Source organism: Macaca mulatta, chromosome 1 (assembly GCF_049350105.2).
Source record: "Macaca mulatta isolate MMU2019108-1 chromosome 1, T2T-MMU8v2.0, whole genome shotgun sequence".
Classification (NCBI taxonomy): Eukaryota; Metazoa; Chordata; class Mammalia; order Primates; family Cercopithecidae; genus Macaca; species Macaca mulatta.
In genome coordinates, this window is record NC_133406.1 from 148,323,143 (window position 1) to 148,350,537 (window position 27,395).

A 27,395-nucleotide genomic window follows, 5' to 3' on the forward strand; every position below is an offset into this window, starting at 1 on the left:
CAAGTATACAGCACTGCTTCCAACCTTTTCCAGGTCATGATATATAGAAAATGATCAATGTATGGCCACCTGCACAAATGGGAAGGCTGCTCCCAGCTCATTGCTATAAGAGCTGAGGGGACATTCATTCAGTAAGACTGTGCTTTGAAACATGGTTGGGTAATTCTGGAGTAGACGAAAAAAACATATGAGAGGCTTAAGGATGCGACTTAGACAATTATCAACATCTAAAGGGAGGCAGATAAAGAGAGATCTGTAAGGAACAGAGAGATAGGATGGTTAAGAGAGGTGTCATAAAAGCCTAGGAAGTATGTCAAGGGTCCAACTCCCTGAAAAATATTTTTACATAAATTACGCTGTGACACCTCAAAACACTACAAAACTAATCTTTCCTCAGAAGCCTATTCTTCATCTGTGTCCCAGGTCTGTCAACCTGGACAGTATCCAGCCAGTATCCTGTGAGCCACCAAAGCTTATATCCCTGGGTTATTAACCCAGCACGTTTTCATATTTTGCAGACCTGCCCATTCTACTCTTCTAATTTAACTTTCCCCTTCTCTTTCCTTCTATCACTTTATGTCATTTTTTCCCTACTACTGCAACAGCCCAGCTGGTCTCCTCCCTTCTCTAGTCTCTATATTCTTTCCTTCAACTCACCTAAATAATATTGGCAAATAAATCACCCAGAGGCACAACTTCACTCAAAAAGCCTTCACTGCCTCCCCACTGACTATACTATTATAATTAAGTACAAAGTATCTGGACTTAAAGGGTTAAATGATCTAAACCTGGTCTACCTTTCTAATTTTCCACATTCCTGTTTAATCCAACCAAATCTTTAATCACATGGAATTATGAGTTGCCTAAAAACCTTCACATTCATGTTGCTTCCTCCATCCAAATGCCTTTCTATACTAAATATACATAGGTAAGCCTTATTTTTTTCTGCAATATCCAGCTCAAATGATACTCATTCTGTAAAATACGTATCTGCCAAACAGATCAGGTGATTCTGCCTTCTTTACTTCCTTAAAGTTCACTTTAGCTTCTCTCAGGGCACATTATTTTTACTTTATATACCAGTTGTTCATGTCTCCTATGAGATAGCAAACTCCTGGATTTACTTTTTCATTTGCAATTATGAATTCATGTTTATATAACAACCTAAATATTTTAAAGACTCAATATAATTTAGTGAAGTTTAAAAAAATTTTTTTTTATTATACTTTAAGTTCTGGGATACATGTACAGAACGTGCAGGTTTATTACATAGGTATACACGTGCCATGGTGGTTTGCTGTACCCATCAACCCGTCATCTACATTAGGTATTTCTCCTAATGCTACTTCTCCCCTAGCCCCCCACAGGCCCCAGTGTGTGATGTTCCCCTCCCTGTGTCCATGTGCTCTCAGTGTTCAACTCCCACTTAGGAGTGAGAACATGCGGTGTTTGGTTTTCTGTTCTTGTGTTAGTTTGCTGAGAATAATGGTTTCCAGCTTCATTCATGTCCCTGCAAAGGACATGAATTCATCTTTTTTTATGGCTGCAATTTAGTGAAGTTTTTATGAGACAGGGAAAGGGTAAACTATAAGGATAAGGGTAGTAATCTTTTATGTATGGCTAAAAGCTTCAACTTATAAGGAAAAAAAATTCAACATCGTCCATTTCATGTGGAGATCGTATGTGGGCAGGTGTGATGAAAACCAGTAACACTTAAAAATTCACTTTTTAATATTTTACGTACTCTAACATTTTGTCAAACTATTTTTCCAATAAGAAAACTTCAACATACATGTTACTTTTATCATTTAGTTGTAAGGTTTAACAAAAAATTTATTTCTATTGAGATTTAACTCCAGAAAAAGAAAATGTCTTTATAAATCTTATGGCTCACATACATTTGCAATTTCCCTTGGGCATAGTGCCACCTACAGTTGGCAAATGTAAACCACATTGTTTCTGAGAATTTTGCTAACTGCAAAAGAACAGCTACTTTGGCACCATCCAAACTTTCCTTTATATATTAGATTACTAATAAGAATCATATAAACAGAATTTCAAGTAATATAACAAACTGATCCTTACTGAAGGTGTAGGTATTAAAAGTCTGACTTTTCATAGATAGGGTGTTTTCTTAAATTAGGAATAAGAGAACACCTTGACTATATTCTTACCTTTGTTTTTCATAATCTATTCCTTTTCAAGGGCAAGGCTACCCTGGCATTCTTCTAAAACATACTCTGGCTAAAGCAGTAACTTTTGCCTACTTTAGCTCTTTATAATGAGCCTTCAAATGTTCAAATCTCTCCAATTAAAAAACTCAAAACAATCTCGCCCACTCCTCCAAAAAAATCTATTTTCCTGTTAAAGCCACAAATATCTTCCCATCCTCTTTACCAACAAAGTTCTTCAAAGAATGGTTTACACTCAAATTCACTACACTCAAATTCCATTACTTCTGAATTTACAACAATCTGGTTTCCACCCCATCACAATGGGTACTAAAAAAGCCTCTGCAAAAGTAAAAATTCTCACATTCCCAATGTAATGCCCTCTCTCCATTCCTCATCCTACTTAAATGCTCTGCCGTATGTGATACTCTTGATTTCCTTCCAAAAAAAATCTATCTTCATGGGCTTCTATTACACTATTTTCCCTTTTTCTCTACCTTTGATTACCTCTTCTTTTAACTATTTTTTTCTACTTTTACTGAGGAGGTTTTGTTTCTTAGAATTTTGTCCTTGAGCTTTTCTCTTCCTGCTCTGCAGATTTTCCTGGGTGTTTTCGTTTATTCTTACGGCTTCAAGTAGCTTCTACATACTGCTAATTCCTAATTTGTAACTCCTGTTACATGCTGGTAGTTCTAGAAACCTATTTCTAGCTTTATATTTCCACTTAGATATTCTGTAACATCTCAAACATGTGCAAAATGAGTTGTCTCCTGTTTTCAATCCAACTATTAGATAATCTCCCAGTGGCTCATTCATTTTAACAAAGTCTATCAATTCTGCCACAAAAATGCCTTATACATCCACATCCTTTCTATAGTTGCTGTGTTACTTTTGGTCCTAATAATTCATTTCCTAGACTATAGCATTCAGTGTCCTTACTTGATCCTAACTACATCAGAGTATCATCTTAATCCATCCTCTATATAGTAAGCAGCAATTTTTTCCCTATTATAAAACCTAGGGCCAGGTGTGGTGGCTCATGCCTGTAATCCTAGAACCTCGGGAGGCCAAGGTAGGTGGATCACTTGAGGCCAGGAGTTCAAGACCAGCCTGGCCAACGTGGCGAAACCTTATCTCTACAAAAAATACAAAAATTAGCCGTATATGGTGGTGCATGCCTGTAATCCCAAATACTTGGGTGGCTGAGACATGAGAATCGCTTGAACCCAGGAGGCAGGGGTTGCAGGGAGCAGACGTTGTGCTACTACACTCCAGCCTGCACAACAGGGCGAGACTCTGTGTCAAAAAATAAATAAAATTGAATAAAATCTGATTATGCTTCCTATATGAAGCTCCTTGTTGTACACAAATAAAAGTATACAAATTTGTATACAATTTGTTGTATACAAATTAATAGCACTGGTATATTCTAGGTAACTCATGACCTATAGCTATCATTCTGTTATTCTCCAAGAATCTTGAAAATGTATTTCCAAAAAAGAGTAGACATAAATATTTCATACTTGGGATATTTGTTTATTCTTCTTCCTGGAATGCCCTCCGGTGTGGCCTTAGATATTTTCTCCATTGATCTCCATTCCCTTCCCCACAATGAAGAGATATAACTTTAGGTAAAGACAAAATGGAATATTCAAACACAGAATAGGGAGGCTGAGGCAAGCAGATCATCTGAGGTCAAGAGATAGAGACCAGCCTAACCAACGCGGTGAAACCCTGTCTCTACTAAAAAGAAAAAAAATTAGCTGGGTGTGGTGCTACATGCCTGTAATCACAGCTCCTCTGGAGGCTGAGATAGGAGAATTGCTTGAACCTGGGAGACAGAGGTTGCAGTGAGCCAAGATCGCACCACTGCACCCACCCTGGGTAACAAGAATGAAACTCCGTCTCAAAAAAAACAAAAAAAAAAAACAAAAAAACAAATTACAAAAATATTAGCTGGGCATGGTGGCGCACGCCTGTAATCCCAGCTACTCAGGAGGCTGAGGCAGGAGAGTCGCTTGAACCCGGGAGGCAGAGGTTGCAGTAAGCCAAGATTGTGCCACTGCACTCCCACCTGCAAGACAGAGCGAGACTCCATCTCAAAAAATAAATTTAAAAAAACCACACACACACACACACACACACACACACACACACACAAAATAATAGGGAGCTTTTAAACTGAAAGCTGCAAAGAAGGATCAAAACGTCTCCCTCTTCCTCCTAATCTGTGTTGCAGTAAAACAGCTTGGAAATTTATTCTGCTAGGGAGATACTTCCGCTCTTGGGTGGCCAAGTGGAAACCAGAGCACATTCTAGAGGGAAGAAGAATGGACAAGGAATATTCATATCTGCCTTTAACTTAGGCCTAAATACATTAGTGTCTCAAGGTTTAGTTATGCTCTAGGCTAAACTCATATCAGAAGTACCCTTCGTGCCACACATCCCCTTCGACCCACCAGGAGAACCAAGTTGAGATGCAAAACTTTCCCTTCTGATAAGATATTAAGTCAAACAAATCTAAAAATATAAAAATTTAACCAGTTTTAGATGAATAGGAACTACCCTTAGGCAAGAATTTCTAGCCCAAGTTTCCTTAAGTGTAAACTATTTTATATACCTATAACTTCATTTCTTTACCTATAGAATCTCTAAGTAAGTTATCTTTCCCTTATTCTTTCCTACTTTTCTAATCCAGATAGGTGTCATGGAAGTTAAAGCAGCATTTCCCAGATCTGCTCAGAACTTGGTAGTATGGGCTCCGGCAGTAACAGGCGTGTGTGTGTGTGTGTGTGTGTGTGTGTGTGTGTGTAAAATGTATGTATATTATACACATAAATGTGTATATAATTTATATATATATATTTATATATGTAGTGCATGTGTGTATATATATATCATACCAATGTATATAATTTACATGAAAGTAAATTGGGTGTGAACTGTATACATAATTTTCTTTCTTTTAAATGTAATGAATGCCTACAGGTATAAAGCAGATAATTTCTAATGATGTGCTTCAGTGATTATTCGTAACCTGGAATTTACTAGTTATGATTGTTGGTATTTCCCAGATATTTAACACTTAAGATGACCATAGCATTTTCATATACGTATAGTTTTAGAAGTCAGTTTCTCAATAACAGTTGTTTACTTGTTAATTTCTTACCTGAGGGAGGCAGAATTTGTAAAGGTGAAATGTTTTTCACGGTCTGTAAATGTTCTAATTCTTGATAATTAAATGCTAATTGGTGGTGATTTGGTGGCATTACATGTGAAGGTGTGGTCTGATGAACAAGGGTAGTATTGGCAGAGGTTTTGTCTTGCACAGAACATTCTATCTGTTAAAACAAAATCAAAGTTATCACTTAGTTTTATCCATACAAGAAATATACCAAAGAGAACAGAAATACAAGAGGCAAGAATATAATTTAACGCTATCTTTTTAAAATACCTTATTATTTAAGTCACACAAATCTATAATGTATAGTTATCCCTATCTTGCAAATGAGGAAACTGGGGTTTAAAAGGATTAAATAACTTGGTCATTATATGGCTTACAAGAGGTAGAGTAAGTCAAAGCCTATGATCTTAGTTATGAGTATACATGTATATTATTAAACAATGCTATTCATTTTTTAAAGCTTTCCTGTAATTACTAAAAAACAAAACAAAACAAACCCCTGAGTTTTCATAGCAAATCTAGAGACCAATTCACTTACTTTAGCCATTTTTCCTTACTGTATTACAGACATAAGGGGAGAAATTTAAAATTACATTATGGTCAACCCACAAGACTATCAATAAATTCTAATTCAATATTCAGGTAACTATCAAGTAAAAGCTATAGTGTAATAATAGCTAACATTTATTTAATGTTTACTCTATGTGAGGTACCAGGGTAAGTCCTTTATATGGTTTTTCTTTAATTCTCACAATAATCCTATGAGTTAGGTATAATTTTTATCTCTATTTACATTTTCTAGAAATAATAGAAGCAGCTTACCTAAAATCTCACACCTATTCTGCGGCAAGCGAAGTTACAGTAGCAAAGCCCAGTAACCTTATCTAACCAGTAGTAGATGGCACAGAGATAAATAAGACAGTCTTTCTCCTTTGTCTAACAAGGCATTGGGGTGAGTGAGTAGGTAGGCAAGTATACAAGTAACACCTATGCGAACATGAATAAAACAAATGCCATAGGAATGTTTATCACAACAATATAGACCCAGGCCAAAGCTTAAAGCCTAATGCTCAGGTTTAAATCAGCCGAAGAAAAAAATCACTTTCAGAACTACACAAATATACACATTCATACATGAACCTATGGATTAATATATACTATCTTTTACCATAAACAGACATTTTTTTTCTCAGTGAGTGCAAAAATTTTTACCAAAAATAGACCATTAAAAAGGTGGCATTCGCCAGGCGCGGTGGCTCACGCCTGTAATCCCAGCACTTTGGGAGGCCAAGGCGGGCCGATCATGAGGTCAGGATATCAAGACCATCCTGGCTAAATGGTGAAATCCCGTCTCCACTAAAAATACAAAAAATTAGCCGGGCGTTGTGGCGGGTGCCTGTAGTCCCGGCTACTCAGGAGGCTGAGGTGGGAGAATGGCGTGAACCCGGGAAGTGGAGCTTGCAGTGAGCCAAGATCGTGCCACTGCACTCCAGCCTGGGTGACAGAGCAAGACTCTGTCTCAAAAAAAATAGAAAAAAAAAAAGTGGCATTCTACATGCTACATATTGAGATAAAAATGCTTCCAAAGTTCCTTCATAACTTGACATAATTTTTTTATTCCACTAATATACCTTTGGCAAGATAGATCATCTATAACTTCTTCCTATTCAAAAGGAATGGGAAGGCCAGGCATGGTGGCTGAAGTCTGTAATCCCAGCACTTTGGGAGGCCGAGGTGAGTGGGTCACCTGAAGTCTGGAGTTTGAAACCAGCTTGGCCAACATGACGAAACCCCGTTTCTACTAAAAATACAAAAATTAGCCAGGCGTGTTGGTGTGTGCCTGTGGTCTCAGCTACTCCGGAGACTGAGGCATGAAAATTGCTTGAACCCGAAAGGCGGAGATTGCAGTGAGCCAAGATCATGCCACTGCACTGCAGCCTGGGTGATGGAGTGAGACTCTGTCTCAACAACAAGAACAAACAAACAAATAAGTGTGTGAGTGTGTGTGTGTGTATATATTTTCTCTTATGTGTCCAAAGCCCTGTTATACACTACAAGTCATCTAATAAATATCCTTAGCCTTCCATATTTCTCTGAACATGCTTGCTGTGTTTTTTCGTTTTTTTTTTTTTTTGCCTCTCTTCATGCTATTACTTATTTTAAAAAATAAGCCTCTAATCTGTATGTAAACCATTTCTTTCCATGTTCTTTAAAACACATTTTAAGCATTACCTGTGTGATGCCTATTCTTCCTTCAGGCAGTATACATTCATTCTTCATTTTCTAAAAATAATTATATAGATTATGGCATTAATTATATTATCTCTTAACCATGTGATTATATTCCTATTTCACAAATTACAAGTCTTTTAAGACAATATTATTTGTTATTGTGTTTCCCTAACCTAGTTAGATGTTGTTGCATAAATAATTCTATGTTTGGAAGGGGTACAAAGGGAAAAAAATGTACATGAGGATGACAACTTGAGCTAGTAAAAAAATCACTTCTGTTCTTTTCAAAGCACATCAACTACTAGTCAAACATAGATGTGTCAAAATGGATAACAGGCAATTATAAGCTTTATCTGTAGAAACCTTAATTACCATTCTCCTACCATCTTTTGAGAAATTTCACTTCATTGTACGCACAGTTCTGTACACTCATTCAGGATGCCAAGGCCATCCCTCTGTATTCAGACTGTCAGGGATAAGCTGAAGCTTCTAGAATTTGTTCTACTTATCCATTTGGCTTATATAACAGTTATATCTTATTGAAAAATGAAGCCAAAGAGTTTCCCTATTCGGTCTTCTTCGGGAAGAAATCACTGAACATTTAGTTGATAAGCTAAAAACAGTGACAACTTTCTTCATGAAAATAAAATTGAAAACAATTTTAAAGAAAGCTACTACTATACCTATGAGTTATAACATACATACTTTTAAAATTTGGAGATACGAATAAAGAATTAACTTACTTTTACATTCTCTTTAGAAGGAGAATCATTTGGTTTTACTTCTGTAAACTTAGGGAACATTTCTGCAAATGTATACACATAAATATTTTAATATTTATTAGCTTAAAAAATAACAAGCTATAATTTTTCAACATTAGAAACACAGTGAGGGCCGGGCGCGGTGGCTCACGCCTGTAATCCCAACACTTTGGGAGGCCAAGGTGGGTGGATCACAAGGTCAGGAGATGGAGACCATCCTGGCTAACACGGTGAAACCCCATCTCTACTAAAAATATAAAAAATTAGCTGGGCATGGTGGCAGGTGCCTATAGTCCCAGCTACTCGGGAGGCTGAGGCAGGAGAATCGCTTGAACCTGGGAAGCAGAGGTTGCAGTGAGCCGAGATCACGCCACCCCACTCCAGGCTGGGCGAGACAGCAAGACTCCGTCTCAGAAAAAGAAAGAAATACAGTGGTGATTTCAAGAAAATGCCTTTATTACCAACCTCTCATATGAAGAAATCCTTATAGTCACAGGTTTTCACTCTCTTTGAATCAGCTAGAATTTCTAAAGGGATACCTGCTTTTAAGATATTTTATTTTCCGGCCGGGCGCGGTGGCTCACGCCTGTAATCCCAGCACTTTGGGAGGCCGAGACGGGCGGATCACGAGGTCAGGAGATCGAGACCATCCTGGCTAACACGGTGAAACCCCGTCTCTACTAAAAAATACAAAAAACTAGCCGGGCGAGGTGGCGGGCGCCTGTAGTCCCAGCTACTCGGGAGGCTAAGGCAGGAGAACGGCGTGAACCCGGGAGGCGGAGCTTGCAGTGAGCTGAGATCCGGCCACCGCACTCCAGCCTGGGTGACAGAGCGAGACTCCGTCTCAAAAAAAAAAAAAAAAAAAAAAGATATTTTATTTTCCTATAGTGGAATAAATTTCAGTTTACATTATGTTCAGGCAAAAAAGCACAGTATGTTACTTAACAGTAAAGAGCTTGAATAACTGACAGTTTAAAAAGGAATTTGTTGCAACAGAGATAAGGTTTCAAATAAGCAGCATCCATTATGCTAAAATCATCTTTTATCAAATAGCCATAAATATAGCCCTAAGAGGCTTAATTTTTAAAAAATCAAGAATTTACTATAAGAGAAGGGGATGTCATTTATCTGAGAGGATACAGTCTTTTATTAAAAGTAATGCTATTTTAGGTCTGTGGAAAGGTCTGCTGTGCTTGCTAAACTCTGTAATAAAGATTCTATCTGATTACTTCTAAGCTATTTGGCAGCCTCAGCTATACAGCAAGAAATGGGTTTTATATTATCTCCTCTGCCTTTAGAAATACTGTACAGCTGACACTGGCAGTAGAAGCAGACATAAAAAGAGATCTCTCCAACAGGGTGCTAGTGGGTTTCTCTTTCTTTATCCTACAATTGTTTCTGATGCTATCCTCCCCAGTCATAATCCTGGGTCAGTATGGTAAAGCACCAAACTGGTAGTAACTGCCTTGATCAGTCTCTCCAAGCCAGCTTTCATGACCACCTGAGTGTTATTTGTTTCATGCTCCAGGACACCAAGGCTGGTCAACACCAAACATTATTCAAACTTAAAACATTCTAATTTTAATAATTACCTTCTGCCTTCTGAAAAGCCATCAGTTTCCACTGGATGTGTTACTGTTCTTTCCTCTCCTAAAATGTTTGATGCTGGACATTGTTAAAATTGCTGAATGCCACTCAATGACATCCTTTAAATAATTCAAGTATTTAAAATGACATGAATCATCTTAATGTCACTCAGCTAAGTATTATTTAAGTGTTGCAGGCTAGGTGTAGGGGTAAGAGAAGGAGACAGACTGAGAAGATTGAGAATATATATCCAGATAGCTTTCGCATTTAAAGGACAAATTAGGCAGGGCGTGGTGGCTCATGCCTGTAATCCCAGCACTTAGGGAGGCCGAGGCAGTTAGATCACTTGAGGTGAGGAGTTCAAGACCAGCCTGGCCAACATGCTGAAACCCCATCACTAGTAAAATACAAAAATTAGCCAGGTGTGGTGGCGTGTGCCTGTAGTCCCAGCTATTTGGGAGGCTGAGGCAGAAGAATCGCTTGAACCCAAAAGGCAGTTGCAGTGAGCTGAGATTGCATCACTGCACTCTAGCCTGGGTGACAGAGCCAGACCCTGTCTAAAAGTAATCATAATCATAAAGGAGAAATTATGGTTTCAGCTTTGAACAAAAAAACAAAACCAAAAAGACTTCACTAATATGATCATATATGTATATCTATACATCTAAATTATTCAAATATGCACCTAAAATGACATCATCCTACAATATAAACTCTTAAGTATAGTACAAATATGACATACCAGATTGGTGTTCTACTAAAAAAAAGAAATTCAAGGGCATCACCTTAGTTTTCTAGTATATAAAACTAAGCTCAAAATTATTATAAAACTTAGCACCTCAAGGTCGGCGCAGTGGCTCACGCCTGTAATCCCAGCACTATGGGAGGCCGAGGTAGGTGGATCACTTGAGGTCAGGAGTTCGAAATCCCAAAACCTTAGCACCTCAAAATCTAAAGATATTAGCAAAAGGCATCAAGGAATTTTAGTTAAAAAAATAAAAACACCTACTATATATGGCTTATAAAAGTCTCAGCATTTTGCTTCTCATTCTAATTGTACATAATTGACTTTTTAAGAGCATAATAAACTAAAACTATACATATATGATATTCATGAGTTCCTGGCCTTTGAAATTAAAAGACAAACATACATATTTTCACTACCAAACTTACAACCCTATTTCAATTAGTGAAGAAGCTCTATCAGTGCTAGCAAACATCAATTAAAATTGATAATAAGGCCAGGCGTGGTAGCTCACACCTGTAATCCCAGCACTTTGGGAAGCCAAGGCAGGCTGATTACCTGGAGTTTGAGGCCAGGTCTGGAGTTTGAGACCAGCCTGGCCAACCTGGTGAAACCCCCTCTCTACCAAAAATATAAAAATTAGCTGGGCGTGATGGTGCAAACCTGTAATCCCAGCTACTCGGGAAGCTGAGGCACAAGAATCGCTTGAAGCTAGGAGGCAGAGGTTTCAGTGAACCAAGAGCGTGCCACTGCACTCCAGCCTGGGTGACAGAGCAAGACACCATCTCAAAAATAAAAATAAAAAATAAAATCGGTAACAATAATGACAACATACACATTGTCAACTAATTTCTCTAGGGAAGGATGACAACATGTATACACCTACCTTAAGAGGATCAAAATGGATACTATGTGTATTACTAAACAAATGCATATTGTGGCATATATCCTAATTATAAATGTTCTAATTTCACATCTGCCCCAAAAACTCAATATAAAATTTAGCTTCCAAAGTTTTCATTTTAAACTGTCAAAAAAAAAATTAACCATAGGCCGGGCACGGTGGCGCACACCTGTGATTCCAGCACTTTCAGAGGCCGAGGTGGGTGGATCACGAGATCAAGAGTTCCAGACCAGCCTGTCAACATGGTGAAACTTCATCTCTACTAAAAATACAAAAATTAGCTGGGCCTGGTGGCAGGTGCCTGTAATCCCAGCTACTTGGGAGGCTGAAGCAGAAGAATTGCTTGAGGCCGGGAGGCAGAGGTTGCAGAGTGGAGATTGCGCCATTGCACTCCAGCCTGGGCGAAAGAGCGAGACTCTGTCTCAAAACAAAAAACAAAAAACAAAAAATCAAACACAAAAAAACACAGAACTAAAAAAAATCTGCAATCATAGAGATCTGATTAAAGAGTTTACTACCTATCACCAATCAAAGCACTGAGATAGATGTTCCAGAGATACTAAATATTATTAGCAAGCCAATTTGAATTAAAAAACCTGAAAAGTTGAATAGGAACATAATACAATTTAAAAAACAAAGAAACAAAACAAAACAAAACGAAAAAAACAAGACCCGGCACAGTGGCTCACACCTGTAATCCCAGCACTTTGGGAGGCCAAGGCAGGCTGAAGTGGGTGGATCATGAGGTCAGGAGTTCGAGACCAGCCTGGCCAATATGGTGAAACCCCGTCTCTACTAAAAAATACCAAAAAAAGTTAGCTGGGGGTGGTGGCATGCACCTGTAGCTACAGCTACTCAGGACGCTGAGCCAGGAGAATTGCTTGAACCCAGGAGGTGGAGGTTGCAGTGAGCCGAGATCATGCCACTGCACTCCAGCCTGGCCAACAGAGTGAGATTCCATCTCAAAAAAAAAAAAAAAAAAAACATACACACAACAGAATATGATGCCATATGTAGCAGAAATAATTACCAAAGACTTTTAAATTAGAAAAAGAAATCACACTTTTGTTATAGAGGACAGATTATAGAAAAGTGATTGGTAGGCCAGGTGTGGTGGCTCATGCCTGTAATCCCAGCACTTTGGGAGGCCAAGGCAGGCAGATCGCTTAAAGCCAGGAGTTCAAGACCAGCCTGGCCAACATGGTGAAACCCAGTCTCCACTAAAAATACAAAAATTAACCAGGCTTGGTGCTGCACGTCTGTTGCCCAGCTACTTGGAAGGCTGAGGCATGAGAATTGCTTGAACCTAGGAGGCAGAGGCTGCAGTTAGCTGAGATGGAGCCACTGCCCTCCAGCCTCGGCAACAGTGAGACTCTGTCTCAAATTAAAAAAAAAAAAAAAAAAAAAAAAAAGAAATTTATAAAAGTCTAAAATAATTTAATAAACTCTAGTCATTTACCTTTAGCTTTCTAGTCTGAATGGCAAACATTATTTAGAGGCTTTCTTTGTATACTTCCTGCACTTACTAAATCATCCTCCTCTAAAAAGTTAAAATCTAGGCTTGAACAAAGTTTGTCAGTTTTCAAACCTTGCATGAAAAAAATCATATCTTTGTCATATCTATAGAAGACCTAGGTTGTAGTACTAAAATTACAAATTTATTTATTCCTGTTTGATGTCACCCATAACTAAGAAAGCTTTTTAAAAAAGAAACAAATGTTATTTAAAGAATAAATTTCTTTCTCTGAACATTACACCAAATCCAATAAAATGTAAAGAGTCCAAAGGATGAAGTGACAAATTCACTTTAAGTCTTAAACAGCTAAAGAAAAACAATGAATTGGGGCCGGGCGCGGTGGCTCAAGCCTGTAATCCCAGCACTTTGGGAGGCTGAGACGGGCGGATCACGAGGTCAAGAGATCGAGACCATCCTGGCTAACACGGTGAAACCCCGTCTCTACTAAAAAATACAAAAAACTAGCCGGGCAAGGTGGCGGGCGCCTGTAGTCCCAGCTACTCGGGAGGCTGAGGCAGGAGAACGGCGTGAACCCGGGAGGCGGAGCTTGCAGTGAGCTGAGATCCGGCCACTGCACTCCAGCCTGGGTGACAGAGCGAGACTCTGTCTCAAAAAAAAAAAAAAAAAAAGAAAAAAAAAAAGAAAAAAGAAAAACAATGAATTGATGTCATGACCATTTAGTTTGTGTTTAACTGTGCAAAAACTGAAATTAAGTACACTGAAAAAATTCTATTTCACACTAATCAAGTATCTGGGCTTATATTTAGACAGTTCCTGGAGTTATTCCCTATAAGGAAGGTTTTTATTAAAAGTACTCCTATTGATGAGCTGCTCCTTTTGATTTTTTTTTCTCAGTATCATTACTAGTCACAGGATTAAAGCTATTAGTTATATTCCTCCCTATAAATCACTCAAGGTAACCCCAAGATTGTTGAGCATTAGAAAACTCTCAATAGCTTATGCATGCATACTAACACAGCCTAGTCAACATAAGATACGTGCATTAGAATTGATTTCATTTTCAAGGCTTGGCTACATCTTTGATCTGACATTTAATGATTTTAGTTATGAAAAATCATTTTAAAAGATTTTATATTTATACTGATGTTTAATAAATGTTCTTGACTTATCTGCATATGCTGACACCAGTTAAAAAGATAAATAAAATAAAATCACATTAAAATTTGCAATGACATGCTGCTTCCAGTCCATAGAACTCTCATTTTCATTTTTCAAGGATTTGGGATTTCATTACGACTATCTTGAAACTGATTTAATATCTTGTTTAAAATGAGAATTAAGTGAATTTGGTAGATTTTTAAATAAAACTTTCCTTGTAAATCAGTGCTCCACCATGTGATCAATCCTACTTAACAAAGCAGAATTGAGTGAGTGAAGGTGATCTGGTTGCAACACCTGTCACCCCATTGGTCAAAGGGTTGATTCAGCTGATCTGGATGGCCAGGAAGGTATCTCCTTCCTCCCTCACCACTCCATGTACATCCCTCCCGAAGCTGTGCACTTGGTTGAAGAGGACCTTCTCTGATAGAGGAAGACTGTTCATTGGTCAAGGGTACACGAGTAGCTGTGCTCCCCTACTAGACCCTCCAAACAAGCTCTCAAAGCAGAACTAAGTCTATATTTTCTAAAGTGCATAAACTGAAGTTTGGGAATGATGAAAGATAACCATTTAAGTAACGTGGAATAATAAATAGCTTCAATATCACTTACAACACTCAAAGATTTTTCAGATATTAAATCTTAAAACATTTGCCCCACCTAAACAGCATAATGGTATTGTAGTAAAGAGAGACCAACTCACAACAGCATAACTATAAGAAGTCAATAATATTTAAAACTTTAGGTTGGGTGCGATGGCTTACGCCTGTAATCCCAGCACTTTGGGAGGCCAAGGCGGGCGAATCACGAGGTCAGGAGATCAAGATCATCCTGGGTAACACAGTGAAACCCCGACTCTACTAAAAAATACAAAAAATTAGCTGGGTGTGGTGGCGGGTGCCTGTAGTCCCAGCTACTCCGGAGGCTGAGACAGGTGAATGGTGTGAAGCTGGGAGGCGGAGCTTGCAGTGAGGCAGAGCTTGCAGTGAGGCGGAGCTTGCAGTGAGCCGGGGCTTGCAGTGAGCCGGGGCTTGCAGTGAGCCGGGGCTTGCAGTGAGCCGAGTTTGGGCCACTGCACTCCCGCCTGGGCAACAAGGTGAGACTCCATCTCAGGAAAAAAAGAAAAAAAAAAACTGTAGAGAAAGTAATTAAAGCTCTCTGACACAAACATTATAAAAGAAAGAATGACTTGCTTTAAAAAATTGCATATAGCCAAATTGCTATAAGAAAATCCAGGAAGACAGATACTAAATGAAAACTACATTAAGAAAAAATTACTAAAGACGAGGCACAATGGCTCACGCCTGTAATCCCAGCACTTTGGGAGGCCGAAGTGGGCAGATCAGCTGAGGTCAGGAGTTTCAGACCAGCCTAGTCAACATGATGAAACATCATCTCTACTAAAAATACAAAAAATTGCCAGGCACGGGGGCTGACGCCTGTAATCCCAGCACTTTGGGAGGTTGAGGCGGGCGGATCATGAGGTCAGGAGATCGAGACTATCCTGGCTAACAGGGTGAAACCCCGTCTCTACTAAAAATACAAAAAATTAGCCAGGCGTCGTGGCAGATGCCTGTAGTCCCAGCTACTTGGGAAGCTGAGGCAGGAGAAGGTGGTAAATCCGGCAGGCGGAGCTTGCAGTGAGCCGAGATCACACCACTGCACTCTAGCATGGGCAACAAAGGGAGACTCCGTCTCAAAAAAAAAAAAAAAAAGATTTGAATTCTGAGGCTGAGTTATTCTGATAGAATGTTAGGAAAACAGAGAATATATATTGCACAATTTTAAGAACACAAGTTAGTGATAAACATTCTTTCCTCCAAGCAACATATAATAATATTGTATCAGAAACTGATAATTCATATTAAAATTAAGGTACTTTATTGAAAACTCTATATTATATTGTACTTTTCCTCTAACACTTGAAGCATTTATTATAATTAGATAATTCAAACTAACAGGTACAGTAAGAGTTTTATCCTACAAATAAAAGACAAAGTGCTCTAACTTATTAGACCACAAATGCTTTATTAGATGAAGTTACAAATGCTAATTACAACTGAAAATACTAAATGCAGCTTAAGTTTTTCCAGTATTGTTCTATGCTTAGAAGTCAAATAAGGAAATACTGTATAATCAGAGCCCTACCTTTTTAAATTTTCTAGTATGACAAATTCCAAAGAAAGTAAAAATTCTGTTTATTCTCCAAAAATGTTTATCACTATATACTTTAGAAATATAAAAGCAAAACACAGCAATCAGCACCATATAAATGCAAACTAAACAGAACTAAGAGTTAAATAGAATGTATTGCAATTCAGCAGACCGTACTACCACACTGAAAAAAGAGGGATGCTTTTAATAATGCTAAGAATTCCTGATGTCACAATATTCTGTGTGAGATATTTCTTTAAAAAGAGAACTGAATTTCACAAGAAATACTTCATTTAAAATAAAGCAAAATTTAGGGACAAGTGTCCTATATTCTGAATTTGCCTTTTGGTCAATAAAGATGGACCACTGCCAAGTCAGTATTCTTGGGGTAGTGATTACTTATCAACTATGTAATCATTAATAGAAAAGCACAAAGAAAACATAAGTGACCTAAGCTTGACACAACTGCTAAACTATACAATAGGTCACTTGAGCATAGCTGAGAATCTGAATTTAAAGTACATTTTTCTATAGATGGAAGAAAATATTCTACAGTGAAGAAACCAAAGAAGTAGAAAAATAATCTGATTTCTAGCTTCTGGGATGACTGGTTTCTTAACTCAAAATGATTATTCCATTCAGAACATAGTATCACCACATGGCAACCCTTGCAACATGAGAGTGATTTGATAGATCATGGAGAGTAAAGCGAAAGGTGCTCTCAATCTTTTATTTTATAAAACAAGATTATTTTATTATCTGATATATTTTGATATTAAGATTTGAAATTATTGAGACTATCCCTCCTTGAGTAAACTTTTTCAACATTACAAACCTACACGTCATATACATGTAATATGAAGTTTCGTCTTACACAGTATCTCTTTTAGGGAAAATACTAAGATTGTCAACATGCAATTAAATAATTAGCATGATATACAAACCATGGATTCTGGGTAAGTAACAAATATTTCTTCAAAATATAAATCAATATTACAGGAAAAAAAATGCTCCCACCAACAGAGGTACATTTAAGGGGACAGCTAACCTGATTCAGAACCACTGCTGTCTGAAGAGCTTAAGTCACTGCTGCTACTTTCAGACTCTGATGAGCTGCTGCTGCTGCTGCTGCTCTCACTCAGTCGGGAAACACTTCCAACAGCTTTGGATGGTTGTGTTTTCTCAGCTACAAAACAGAGAAACATTAAAATGCCAGAAGAATTAAACAGTTGCAGGAACATTTAAAAACTGCCACCTAGGCTGGGCATGCTCGCTCATGCCTGTAATCCCAGCACTTTGAGAGGCCAAGGTGGGAGAATCACATGAGGCCAGGAGTTCACAACCAGCCTGGGCAATGTCACAAGACCCTGTCTCTACAAAAATAAGTAAATAAATATAAAAACTGCCACCTACATTTTGTTTGACGTTTTCTAGAATTTAACTGATTATTAACATCCAGTAACCGCTTTTCCAACTCCTGTTTTTTCTGTGAGTGAAGTTCTTCTTTGGACATCATTATTTTCTTAGCTGTGTTAGGAGGGAAGAAAGTGAGTATAACCAAAAACCAAACCAAATACAAAACTGATTTCTATTAATATGCAGAAATACATACCAGGAGGTTTTAATGGTCTCTTTCTTAGACACGCGGAAACATATTTTTCTAATTCTCTTAGTGTTGATGCTTTCAGTGTTTCAAAGTCTATCTCTATCTCATCAGGATTGGAATTGCTCAGAGAAGGCTCTCTTGACTGTATTATATGAACTACTCGCCCGAGTTTATCTCCAGGGAGTTTGTTTATATTCAAACTTAACTGCCTTTTCTCATCATAGTTCATAGGTTTAGCATTATCTTCATCTTCAGATTTTTGACCAATGTACTGTTGTTTCCTTTTCTTTGGCTGACTGTAACAAAAACTAAATTTAGTCCAACTTATCGTTATTGTCTTAATAAGCTATCATAATAAAAGATACTTACTTTCTCTTGGACTTTTCCTTTAGTCTCATTTGCTCACACATTTTTCTTGGATTTTCATTGCTGTTATTAACCTTTTCTTTTTTCTTTTCCTTTTTAGACTTCTCTTTCTTTTTATTTAGCTTACGGAAAGGTACTTGGGACAAAACCTGGAGCTGCTGATGTACAGCTTTAAGCTGATAAAATAAAAAAAATCTGTAAACATTCATGTCTCTAAATAATTAAAGAAACTAGAAAAAAATGAAGGCACTCCAAAGTCAAGAGTGTCTTTTGTGAAATTCATTTCTTATTACATTTCCTTCAAGTTTTTATTTAATTTCACAAATGCACTGAATTTTTAAAGGGCATGTTTTAAATTACAAAAACTATCATGTGCTCAACTCATAAACTTAAATATTCATCTACAAACAGATCAAGAATAAATAACATTTCCAGGTGGTCTTTTTTGTTTTTTTGAGCCAGGGTCTTGCTCTGTCAGGTGGGAGTGCAGTGTTGTGATCCTGGCTCACTGCAACCTCAACCTCCTAGGCTCAAGTGATCCTCCTGCCACATTTTTTTGATTTTTTTGTAGAGACGTGGTCTCACTATGTTGCCCAAGCTTGAACTCCTGGGCCCAAGCAATCCTCCCACCTTGGCCTCCCAAAGTATTGGGGTTACAGGCGTGAGCCACGGTGTCCGGCTGGTTTTTAATCATTGATTTTTGAGACCTGAGCTCCAGAACAGTTTAACATGTTATCATAAAAAGTAGTTAATGTTAAATAAGACCTCATCCATAAAATCTCTCTGATTATTTCATAAATCATTTCAATGAGAATCAACCATTCATGATTAGGGATGACATAATTTTTTTAAATTAACAGATTTTTATAATAAATATTTGATTAGGAAAGACTATTAAACATTACAAATTTGCCAATAAGTAAATAAAGCCACAGTTATGAAATGATTTAATTATAACAGCTTTAAATCTGCAGAAAAAATTTCCTGATAGATTAGTGCTCATAGACTATCAAAATTTGTATCAATACAATCAACTACCTGCTCCTGAAGCTTTGCAAGACGCTGAACTCGTTCATCTTCAGAATCACCAGAAGAGTTTCCTTCAGAGGAGGCTTCATTAGTGTTCTCTCTACCAGTGGTTTCTGTGATATCTGTTTTGATGTAACATAAAGGCATACTCTCAACAGGTTCAACTGGGATCTTTGAAAAATGCGTTTCGAAAACATCCTATAATGAAAAATTAGTTTGTTATGGTTTTCTGCATTTTTAATTTAATCCAGCAATTATAGCTTTTAATAAAAGGTACATTTCAGTGTCATATTTTGACCAGAATTCTTTTTGCCTTTAAGATATATCAGAAGATGGCCGGGCGCGGTGGCTCAAGCCTGTAATCCCAGCACTTTGGGAGGCCGAGACGGGTGGATCACGAGGTCAGGAGATCGAGACCATCCTGGCTAACACGGTGAAACCCCGTCTCTACTAAAAAATACAAAAAAAAAAACTAGCCAGGCGCGGTGGCGGGCGCCTGTAGTCCCAGCTACTCGGGAGGCTGAGGCAGGAGAATGGCGTGAACCCGGGAGGCGGAGCTTGCAGTGAGCTGAGATCCGGCCACTGCACTCCAGCCTGGGCGACAGAGCGAGACTCCGTCTCAAAAAAAAAAAAAAAAAGATATATCAGAAGAAACATATTAAGATTTATGCAGGCCAGGCGCCGTGGCTCATGCCTGTAATCCTAGCACTTTGGGAGGCCGACGTGGGTGGATCACCTCAGATGGGGAAATCAAGATCAGCCTGACCAACATGGAGAAACCCCATCTCTACTAAAAATACAAAATTAGTCGGGTGTGGTGGCACATGCCTGTAAATCCCAGCTACTTGGGAGGCTGAGGCAAGAGAACCACTTGAACCTGGGACGCGGAGGTTGCAGTGAACCAAGATTGTGCCACTACACTCCAGCCTGGACAACGAGAATGAAACTCCATGTCAAAAAAAAAGACTCATGCTTCTCTGCCTGCCAAACTTAGCAACTTTTCTCCATTTTTTTCAGGCAAGATAGACCTCTCAAGTAATACATGGGATCTTCTTTCAAGGGCCCTATAGTTGGTAGATCATTCTATTACCTCCAAATGGTTCATTTAGACTGTCCCCTCAGTGGGACATGGGCTCTAGTCAACCATATATATATCTACATCCCCTCTTCACTAATATTTCCCCAGTTTCCTTTGTATGCAGGGCAGCTTCATTAAAATATTCACTACTAAAGGATGCAAGAACTCAAACAAACAAAAAAACACACAACCCCCTCAGTTTTAAAAGTATAATTCATAAACTATTTTGTTGGTGCAAAAGCAATTGTGGTTTTTGCCATTTAATACTTAAGAGATGTGGGTGTTATTATTCTTTATCTCTTAAGTTATGGTTCTAAAAGATGTTTAAACTATGTTCAGAGGAAAAACACTTTCAGAGCACAAGTAATGGCTCACCTGAAGCATTCTTGCCATTGTCACAACTTCGTGATCTGGAGGATTGTACTTGTAGCAATTCATGAACATTAATCTAACATCTGCCGCAAATTTGTATGCATCCTTATATTCTTGGTTATCCATTTTCTCCTAAATTAAAGAAAAACTACAGGATTCACAAACAAATAGTTCAATTCAATAATTATTTGAGCACCGATATTAAATGTTCATATTACAAAATAATTCATATATACAGAAAACAGTTGCCCACCATCCAGATTTGACAAATGTTAAAATTTTGCAACATTTGTTTCATATTTTTTAGACTTTGAAAAAAAATCCAGTGAATTTTGATAAGTAGAGATAAGGAAGGAGGACATTCCAGGTAAAGAGAACTGGAACAAAATCACAAAAGTAGAGTGTTTTCATATAATCTTTTTTTTTTGAGACAGAATTTCCCTCTGTCACCCAGCCTGGAGTGCAGTGCATGATCTCGGCTCACTGCAACCCTTCCTCCTCCTGCATTCAAGTGATTCTCGTGACTCAGCCTCTGGAGTAGCTGGGACCATAGGCAGGCACCACCATTCCCAGCTTTTTTTTTTTTTTTTTTGTATTTTTATTAGAGACGAGGTTTTGCCATGGCCAGGCTGGTCTCGAACTCCTGGCCTCAAGTGATTTGCCCGCCTTGGCCTCCTAAAGTGCCAGGATTACAGGCATGAGCCACTGTGCGTGGTCTAGAACCATGGACATGTTCAAGTGGAAGAAAACAAAAAGATATATTTTTAAAATTTCCAGTGACTCACTCCAGGTAGTATGACAATGATGATCTTAATTTCCTTCATCTTTTTCTAGATTTTAAGATTTCTTTGCAATGATGAATTACTTTTATAATCAAGAAAAAGAAGTTCTTCCTATTAAGGCAACATTTACCTTAATAGTTCCAAGATCCATTGGATTTTTGACAATGTCATAGTAGTTATGGAGTCCCAAAGCATTAACGTCAACAGGATTATAAAAGGGCCATGCATATGAAAAATGTTTCTTTGCAAGCATTTCTTTAAGAATCTCACTACAGTGCCTTAATTGTTCAGTTACTTTAACACTCTTCACAACATTATATTGTTGCTGAGAATCTGGCAAAACATTCTTTGGCATATTTTCTTTTATAGGTGGCAATGTCACTGATTTTTCTGTGAATGTTGGAGAAAATTCACTACTTGCTTTAACTACTGAAGTTGCAGGAGTTGTTGTATCTGCTTTCCTCTTCACACCCTTTGTAACCTAAAACAGAACAATTCAACAACAAAAAAATATATTTAAAGTGATATTCAGAGCAATAGTTCCTTATCACTTAAAAGAAAAAAGGGAAAGATTATTGGCACCAAATCTTTATATAGATAATTTACAAATATTGTTGTCAATCCATGTATTAACTATTGCTAAAGGTTAATTTCCTTTTGTAGGCAAACTAAATAGTTCTAATATTATCTTCCCACGTACCAAAGAATGTCTTGTGCAAACCTTAAGATGAATGAAAAGTAAAAAATCAAAGTCATAGTTATACCAAAGTTTCTGAATACCTGAAAATCAGCAAGAATATATGATTTTTAAAAGAAAACTATGTAGGTGAACAACTTCTGATATTAATACTATCAAGACATCCAAACAGTACAAATTCTACCTAAGAAATATCAAAAATTTGGCTAGCCTCTTAGGTCTCTATTCATAAAATGCATAGAGGTGGAAATAGTATGATTTCAGATTGCTAGATGCTAAATGAATTAAAAAAGAAAAACTGCTAGATGTTGAAGACTAGTTTTCCTATTAACTGAAAAAAAAAATCCAAAATTAAAAAGCAATGATTTTAAAACTATAATAAACTTACTTGGGCCACAGTTTGTGAACTGGAGTTGACTGAAGCTCCTTGTGCCACGTTCAAGGGAGAAACAGATGTCTTAGGAAATACAGAAGGAATTGCTTGCTGCTTAAATACTTTTTCTGTTGCGTTGGGCGACGATTTTTCTTTAGCAGAAAAAACAGCTATATTCTGTTGAGTGCCTGGAAAAGTATGAGCCAGAATCAAATATATGAATGAATAAAGTATAAAACACCACTTTCTGTCTTATTTTCTATTTCAATTCATTTAGTTCAGCTTTTTAGCAATATAAGCATAGGATACTTATTTCATTTTGAAATCTACACACACAGGATTAGACAGGTTAGACCAATTTAGATATAAAGATATAATAATGGAGACTTCAACATTTGTTATTAATGGTAGGTTTACCAGCTTTATTCAAAAAGGTGCCTGGCTTAAACCAAGACTAATAATAGAGCCATGTGGTTAGCTTCAGGTAGCTGTGAACATAAGCAAAAATTTCAGATACTCTGGAGACCAACCACACAGTACTATGTGAGGTCTTCAGAATGCTCTGCATAAATATCCAAGGATTTCATTAATTGTTACACATAGTCCATCACAGAACAAAAGATGTGAATATGATTCTCTTATCAATACATTCTTCAGAAAATTCTGCCAAAGGAACAATTGTCATGTTCTTCTGCCCTATCTGTTTTTACAGAATGTTATGACTTCAGACATTTGGATCATATCACTCTGAAATCTGTTATTTCAAGAGTTCAACCTTCCATCAAGGCAACTCTATTCTTCTAATTGTTCACAACAAAAACCCTGAAGTCATCTTTGATTCCACTGTCTCTCAAACTCCATATGCAACCCAGCAGCAAACCCTGTTAGCATTATCTTCCTATCTAGACTCCAAACACTTCTCACAAGCGGCATTCACTCTGGCCCAAGGCATCATCAGTGCACAATTCAATTACTGCAATAACATCCAGGCAGGTCTTCCTTCTGCTTTGGTACTCTATAGTCTATCCTCAAAACAGCTGTCAAAGTGATCTTTTAAAACTCAAATTAGTGACGACTTGGAATCTTGCTAAGTAAAAACCAAAGTGCTCACAGCATATATGCGACCTGCTTGTCCTCTTCTCCGTACTTCTTCCCTCCTTCCAACCTCACTTCTTATTACTTCCCTGTCCTTACCTCACTCTAGCCTATTGGCCTTGCTCAAATTTGGTAAGCAGAAGACGACTATTTGTTTTGCCTAAGTAAATCTGAATGTATTTTAAGACAGGGCTGATATTCCTCAATATCTGAGTTGTCACTACTCTTTAAAACTTAGGAATCAAATACATTCAGATAATCTCACATCCTTTGATATTCCAACTGTTGTTACTCTTTGAACTTGGGAGCTAATTAGATCTGCATAGTGAGGAATAGTTACAATTACTTAATTTTGTCTCTGTCTCTCACAATAAAAAGCTCTGTGAGAGTAAGGGGACTTTGTTTTGGTCACCCCTAAATCTTTTGTACCTAATGCAGTACTTGGTACATGAGAGAAACACAGTAAATATTTACTGCATGCCTATTGTGTTGGGCACCATTTTAGGTGCTAGGGCGCAAATTCTCACATATGTCTTTTTTTTTTTGAGACAGGGTTTCGCTCTGTCATTCTGTTGCAGTGGTGTGATCATGACTCACTGCACCTTCAACCTCCTGGGCTCAAAAATGAACAAGACAGACATAGTATCTGCTCTTGGAGCTTACTGTCTAGTGTAAGAAACAGACAAAAAATAAGTAATCATATTGAGTACAAGTGATGCTAAGTGTTAGGAAGGAAATATACACGTTACTAACTAAACTAAGGCAGAGAACTATTATGGACAGGGTAGCCAAGGAAGGCCTCCCTCTCTAAAGCTGACAACTAAGGTGTCACTATACAGGTAAGAAGAAGACAGCTAGGTCAAGAGAACTATAGAATGGGAAGTAAGTACACATGATTAGTGTGTGCACGAAGAAATAAAAGCATTTTTAAAAAGACAAAGTAGTCTCCTAAGGCAAATACTGACAGAAGTCAAATAAAATGAGAATAGAAAAAAACACTACTTAAATTTTGCAGAATGAAGACTACAAGTGACCCTGACTGACAAAACGTCTTTGGTGGTGAAATAAAGCTAGAACTTGTGCTAAGGGGAGTACATGAGTATACAGGAAGAAAGAAAAAAAGGAACAATAGCTGGAAGAATATGAATAAAGGAGTATTTTAAAGATGAGATACTAGACCCAGTTTATAGGGTAATGAAACTAACCCCATAGAGGAGGAGAGATTAATGATGCAAGAAAAAAGGGAGATAACAAAGGAATAAAATGGTTGAGATGGCAAGATCGATTCACAAATGAAGGCATGGCCCAAAGTGATGGAGGATCTGTTATAGGCCTTTGCTCTAGCCGATTCCTCCGCCTGGAATGTTCTTCTTGCAAATCTTCACTTCTCAACGAGGCCTCCACTGAATCTGTCATGTTTGTCTCTCACTTCCTACTAGAATATAAATTCCAAGATGGCAAAGTTTTTGTTTTATTTAGTGATAATATCTCAAGAGCACAGAACAGTGTTGTGGTACATAATCAGCACTCAAGTATTTGCTCAATCAATATTATCAATTTAATACCGAGTTTTCTTTGCCATAAATTATCAACATGTACATAACCACATTATTTTAAACTAGCTACCATCATATGACAATTTCCCTACTACCGTGACTAACAAAGACATGACTCTGGTAGTGGAATGCTTCTGTCAGAAGTTTTTTAAACTTAGACATTCACTCTGAAGCCAAATCCTACCTATCCTTTGAGGTCAAACATAACTTATAGCACCTCTAAAGCCTTTCCCAACTTTTTCAGCATGATATGGTTTGGATGTTTCATCTTCTTCAAATCTCATGTTGAAATGTGACCTCCAATGTTGGTGGTGGGGCCTGGTGTGGGAGGTGCTTGGGTCATGAGGGTGGATCCCTCATGATTCTCTTGGTGTCGTCCTCGATGTAATGAGGGAGTGCTCACTCTATGAGTTCACACAAGATCTGGTTGCTTAAAAGAGCACCTCCTCCCTAACCCCACCTTGCCATGTGATACAACAGCTCCCTCTTTGCCTCTTACCATGATTGAAAGCTTCCTGAGGCCCAGAAGCTAAGCAGATGCTGGTGCCATACTTATACAGCCTGCAAAACCATGAGCCAAATAAACTTCTTTTCTTTGTAAATTACCCAGCCTCACATATTTCATTTCTTTCTTTTTTTTTTCTTTTTGAGACAGGGTCTCGCTCTGTCACTCTGTTGCAGTGGTGTGACCATGACTCACTGCACCTTCAAACTCCTGGGCTCAAGCAATCCTCCCCACCTCAGGCTCTTGATGAGCTGGGACTACAGGTGCATGCCACCATACCTGGCAAAGTTTTAAATTTTTCTGTAAAGGGTCCTTCTGTCTTGCTCAGGCTGGTCTTGAATTCCTGGGCTCATGTAATCCTCCCATCTTGGCTTCCCAATGTGCTGGCATTACGGCCATGAGCCACAACGAACAGCCAGGTATTTCTTTATAGCAATATAAAATGTACTGGCACACATCACATATCAATTTCTCACTCTTGGCCATGCATGGTGGCTCATGCCTGTAATCCTAGCACTTTGGGAGGCCAAGGCATGAGGATCATTTGAAGCCAGGAGTTCAAGATCAGCCTGGGCAACAAAATGAGACCCCACCTCTATAAGAAACAAAAAAATTAGCTGGGTGTGGTGGCACGTGTCTTTAATATTGGCTACTTGGGAGGCTAAAGTGGGAGGACTGTTTAAGCCCAGGAGCTCGAGGCTGCAGTGAACTGTGATCGTGGAGTGCCACTGCACTCCAGCCAGGGTGACAGAATGAGACCTGTCTCGAAATAAAACAAAACTTCTCATTCTTTTGAAACACAGTATATATTACATGTAATTTCATCTGACACGTGTCATAATGCATTGTCTTAATTTTTTTCCATAATGCATTGCCTTGTAAGTTTTTTCAAGTTTTATTTCTAACAAAAAACTTAAATGTAGGCCTGGCGCAGTGGCTCATGCCTGTAATCACAGCACTTTGGGAGGCCAAGGTGGGTGGATCACCTGAGGTCAGGAGTTTGAGACCAGCCTGTCCAACATGGTGAAACCCTGTCTCTACTAAAAAGTACAAAAATTAGCTGGGCGTGGTGGTGCATGCCTGTAACCCCAGTTACTCAAGAGGCTGAGACAGGGGAATCACTTGAATGTGGGAGGCAGAGGTTGCAGTGAGCAGAGATCATGCAATTGCATTCCAGCCAGGGCAACAAGAGTGAAACTCTGTCTCAAAAAAAAAAAAAAAAAAAAAAAAAAAAAGAAAACAAAAAACCTTAAAGAAACACTTGAAAGTTAAGTTGTAGCTATTTGTTTCAGATGCTCAGGTAACTGCTAAGAGCATGTTTCCCTCAGATAAAAGATCAATGAGAAGATCAATAATTTTTACCTTCTAACAACATTAAATGGAAAAAATACCAATTTTTATCTTGCTAAGGGTAATAATTTAAGTCAGCAACAATTAGCACGTTGGTTTTACAATTTAAATACCATACTGATCTATGTACTATCTACCTCATAAGGGCTTACTTAAATCTTCTTGTAGAAGCCTAGGTCTCACATTGTCAGACATTAGATCAACCTTTTCTAA

General features: G+C 38.0%; 1 protein-coding gene across 1 annotated transcript in view; it reads right to left on the bottom strand.

Annotated features, from left to right (window-relative positions):
- The window catches only part of BRDT (bromodomain testis associated), a 51,997-nt gene that overhangs the window by 17,853 nt on the left and 6,749 nt on the right, over nt 1-27,395 (bottom strand). The window contains exons 4-14 of the mRNA XM_015144758.3: nt 22,692-22,864; nt 21,737-22,087; nt 20,828-20,956; nt 19,384-19,572; nt 18,349-18,521; nt 17,986-18,275; nt 17,787-17,900; nt 17,422-17,559; nt 8,331-8,392; nt 7,588-7,638; nt 5,341-5,512 (exon numbers count right to left, since the gene is read on the bottom strand). Of these exons, the coding sequence (XP_015000244.2) occupies nt 5,341-5,512; nt 7,588-7,638; nt 8,331-8,392; nt 17,422-17,559; nt 17,787-17,900; nt 17,986-18,275; nt 18,349-18,521; nt 19,384-19,572; nt 20,828-20,956; nt 21,737-22,087; nt 22,692-22,864 (1,842 nt within the window). The remainder of the gene's footprint in view (nt 1-5,340; nt 5,513-7,587; nt 7,639-8,330; nt 8,393-17,421; nt 17,560-17,786; nt 17,901-17,985; nt 18,276-18,348; nt 18,522-19,383; nt 19,573-20,827; nt 20,957-21,736; nt 22,088-22,691; nt 22,865-27,395) is intronic.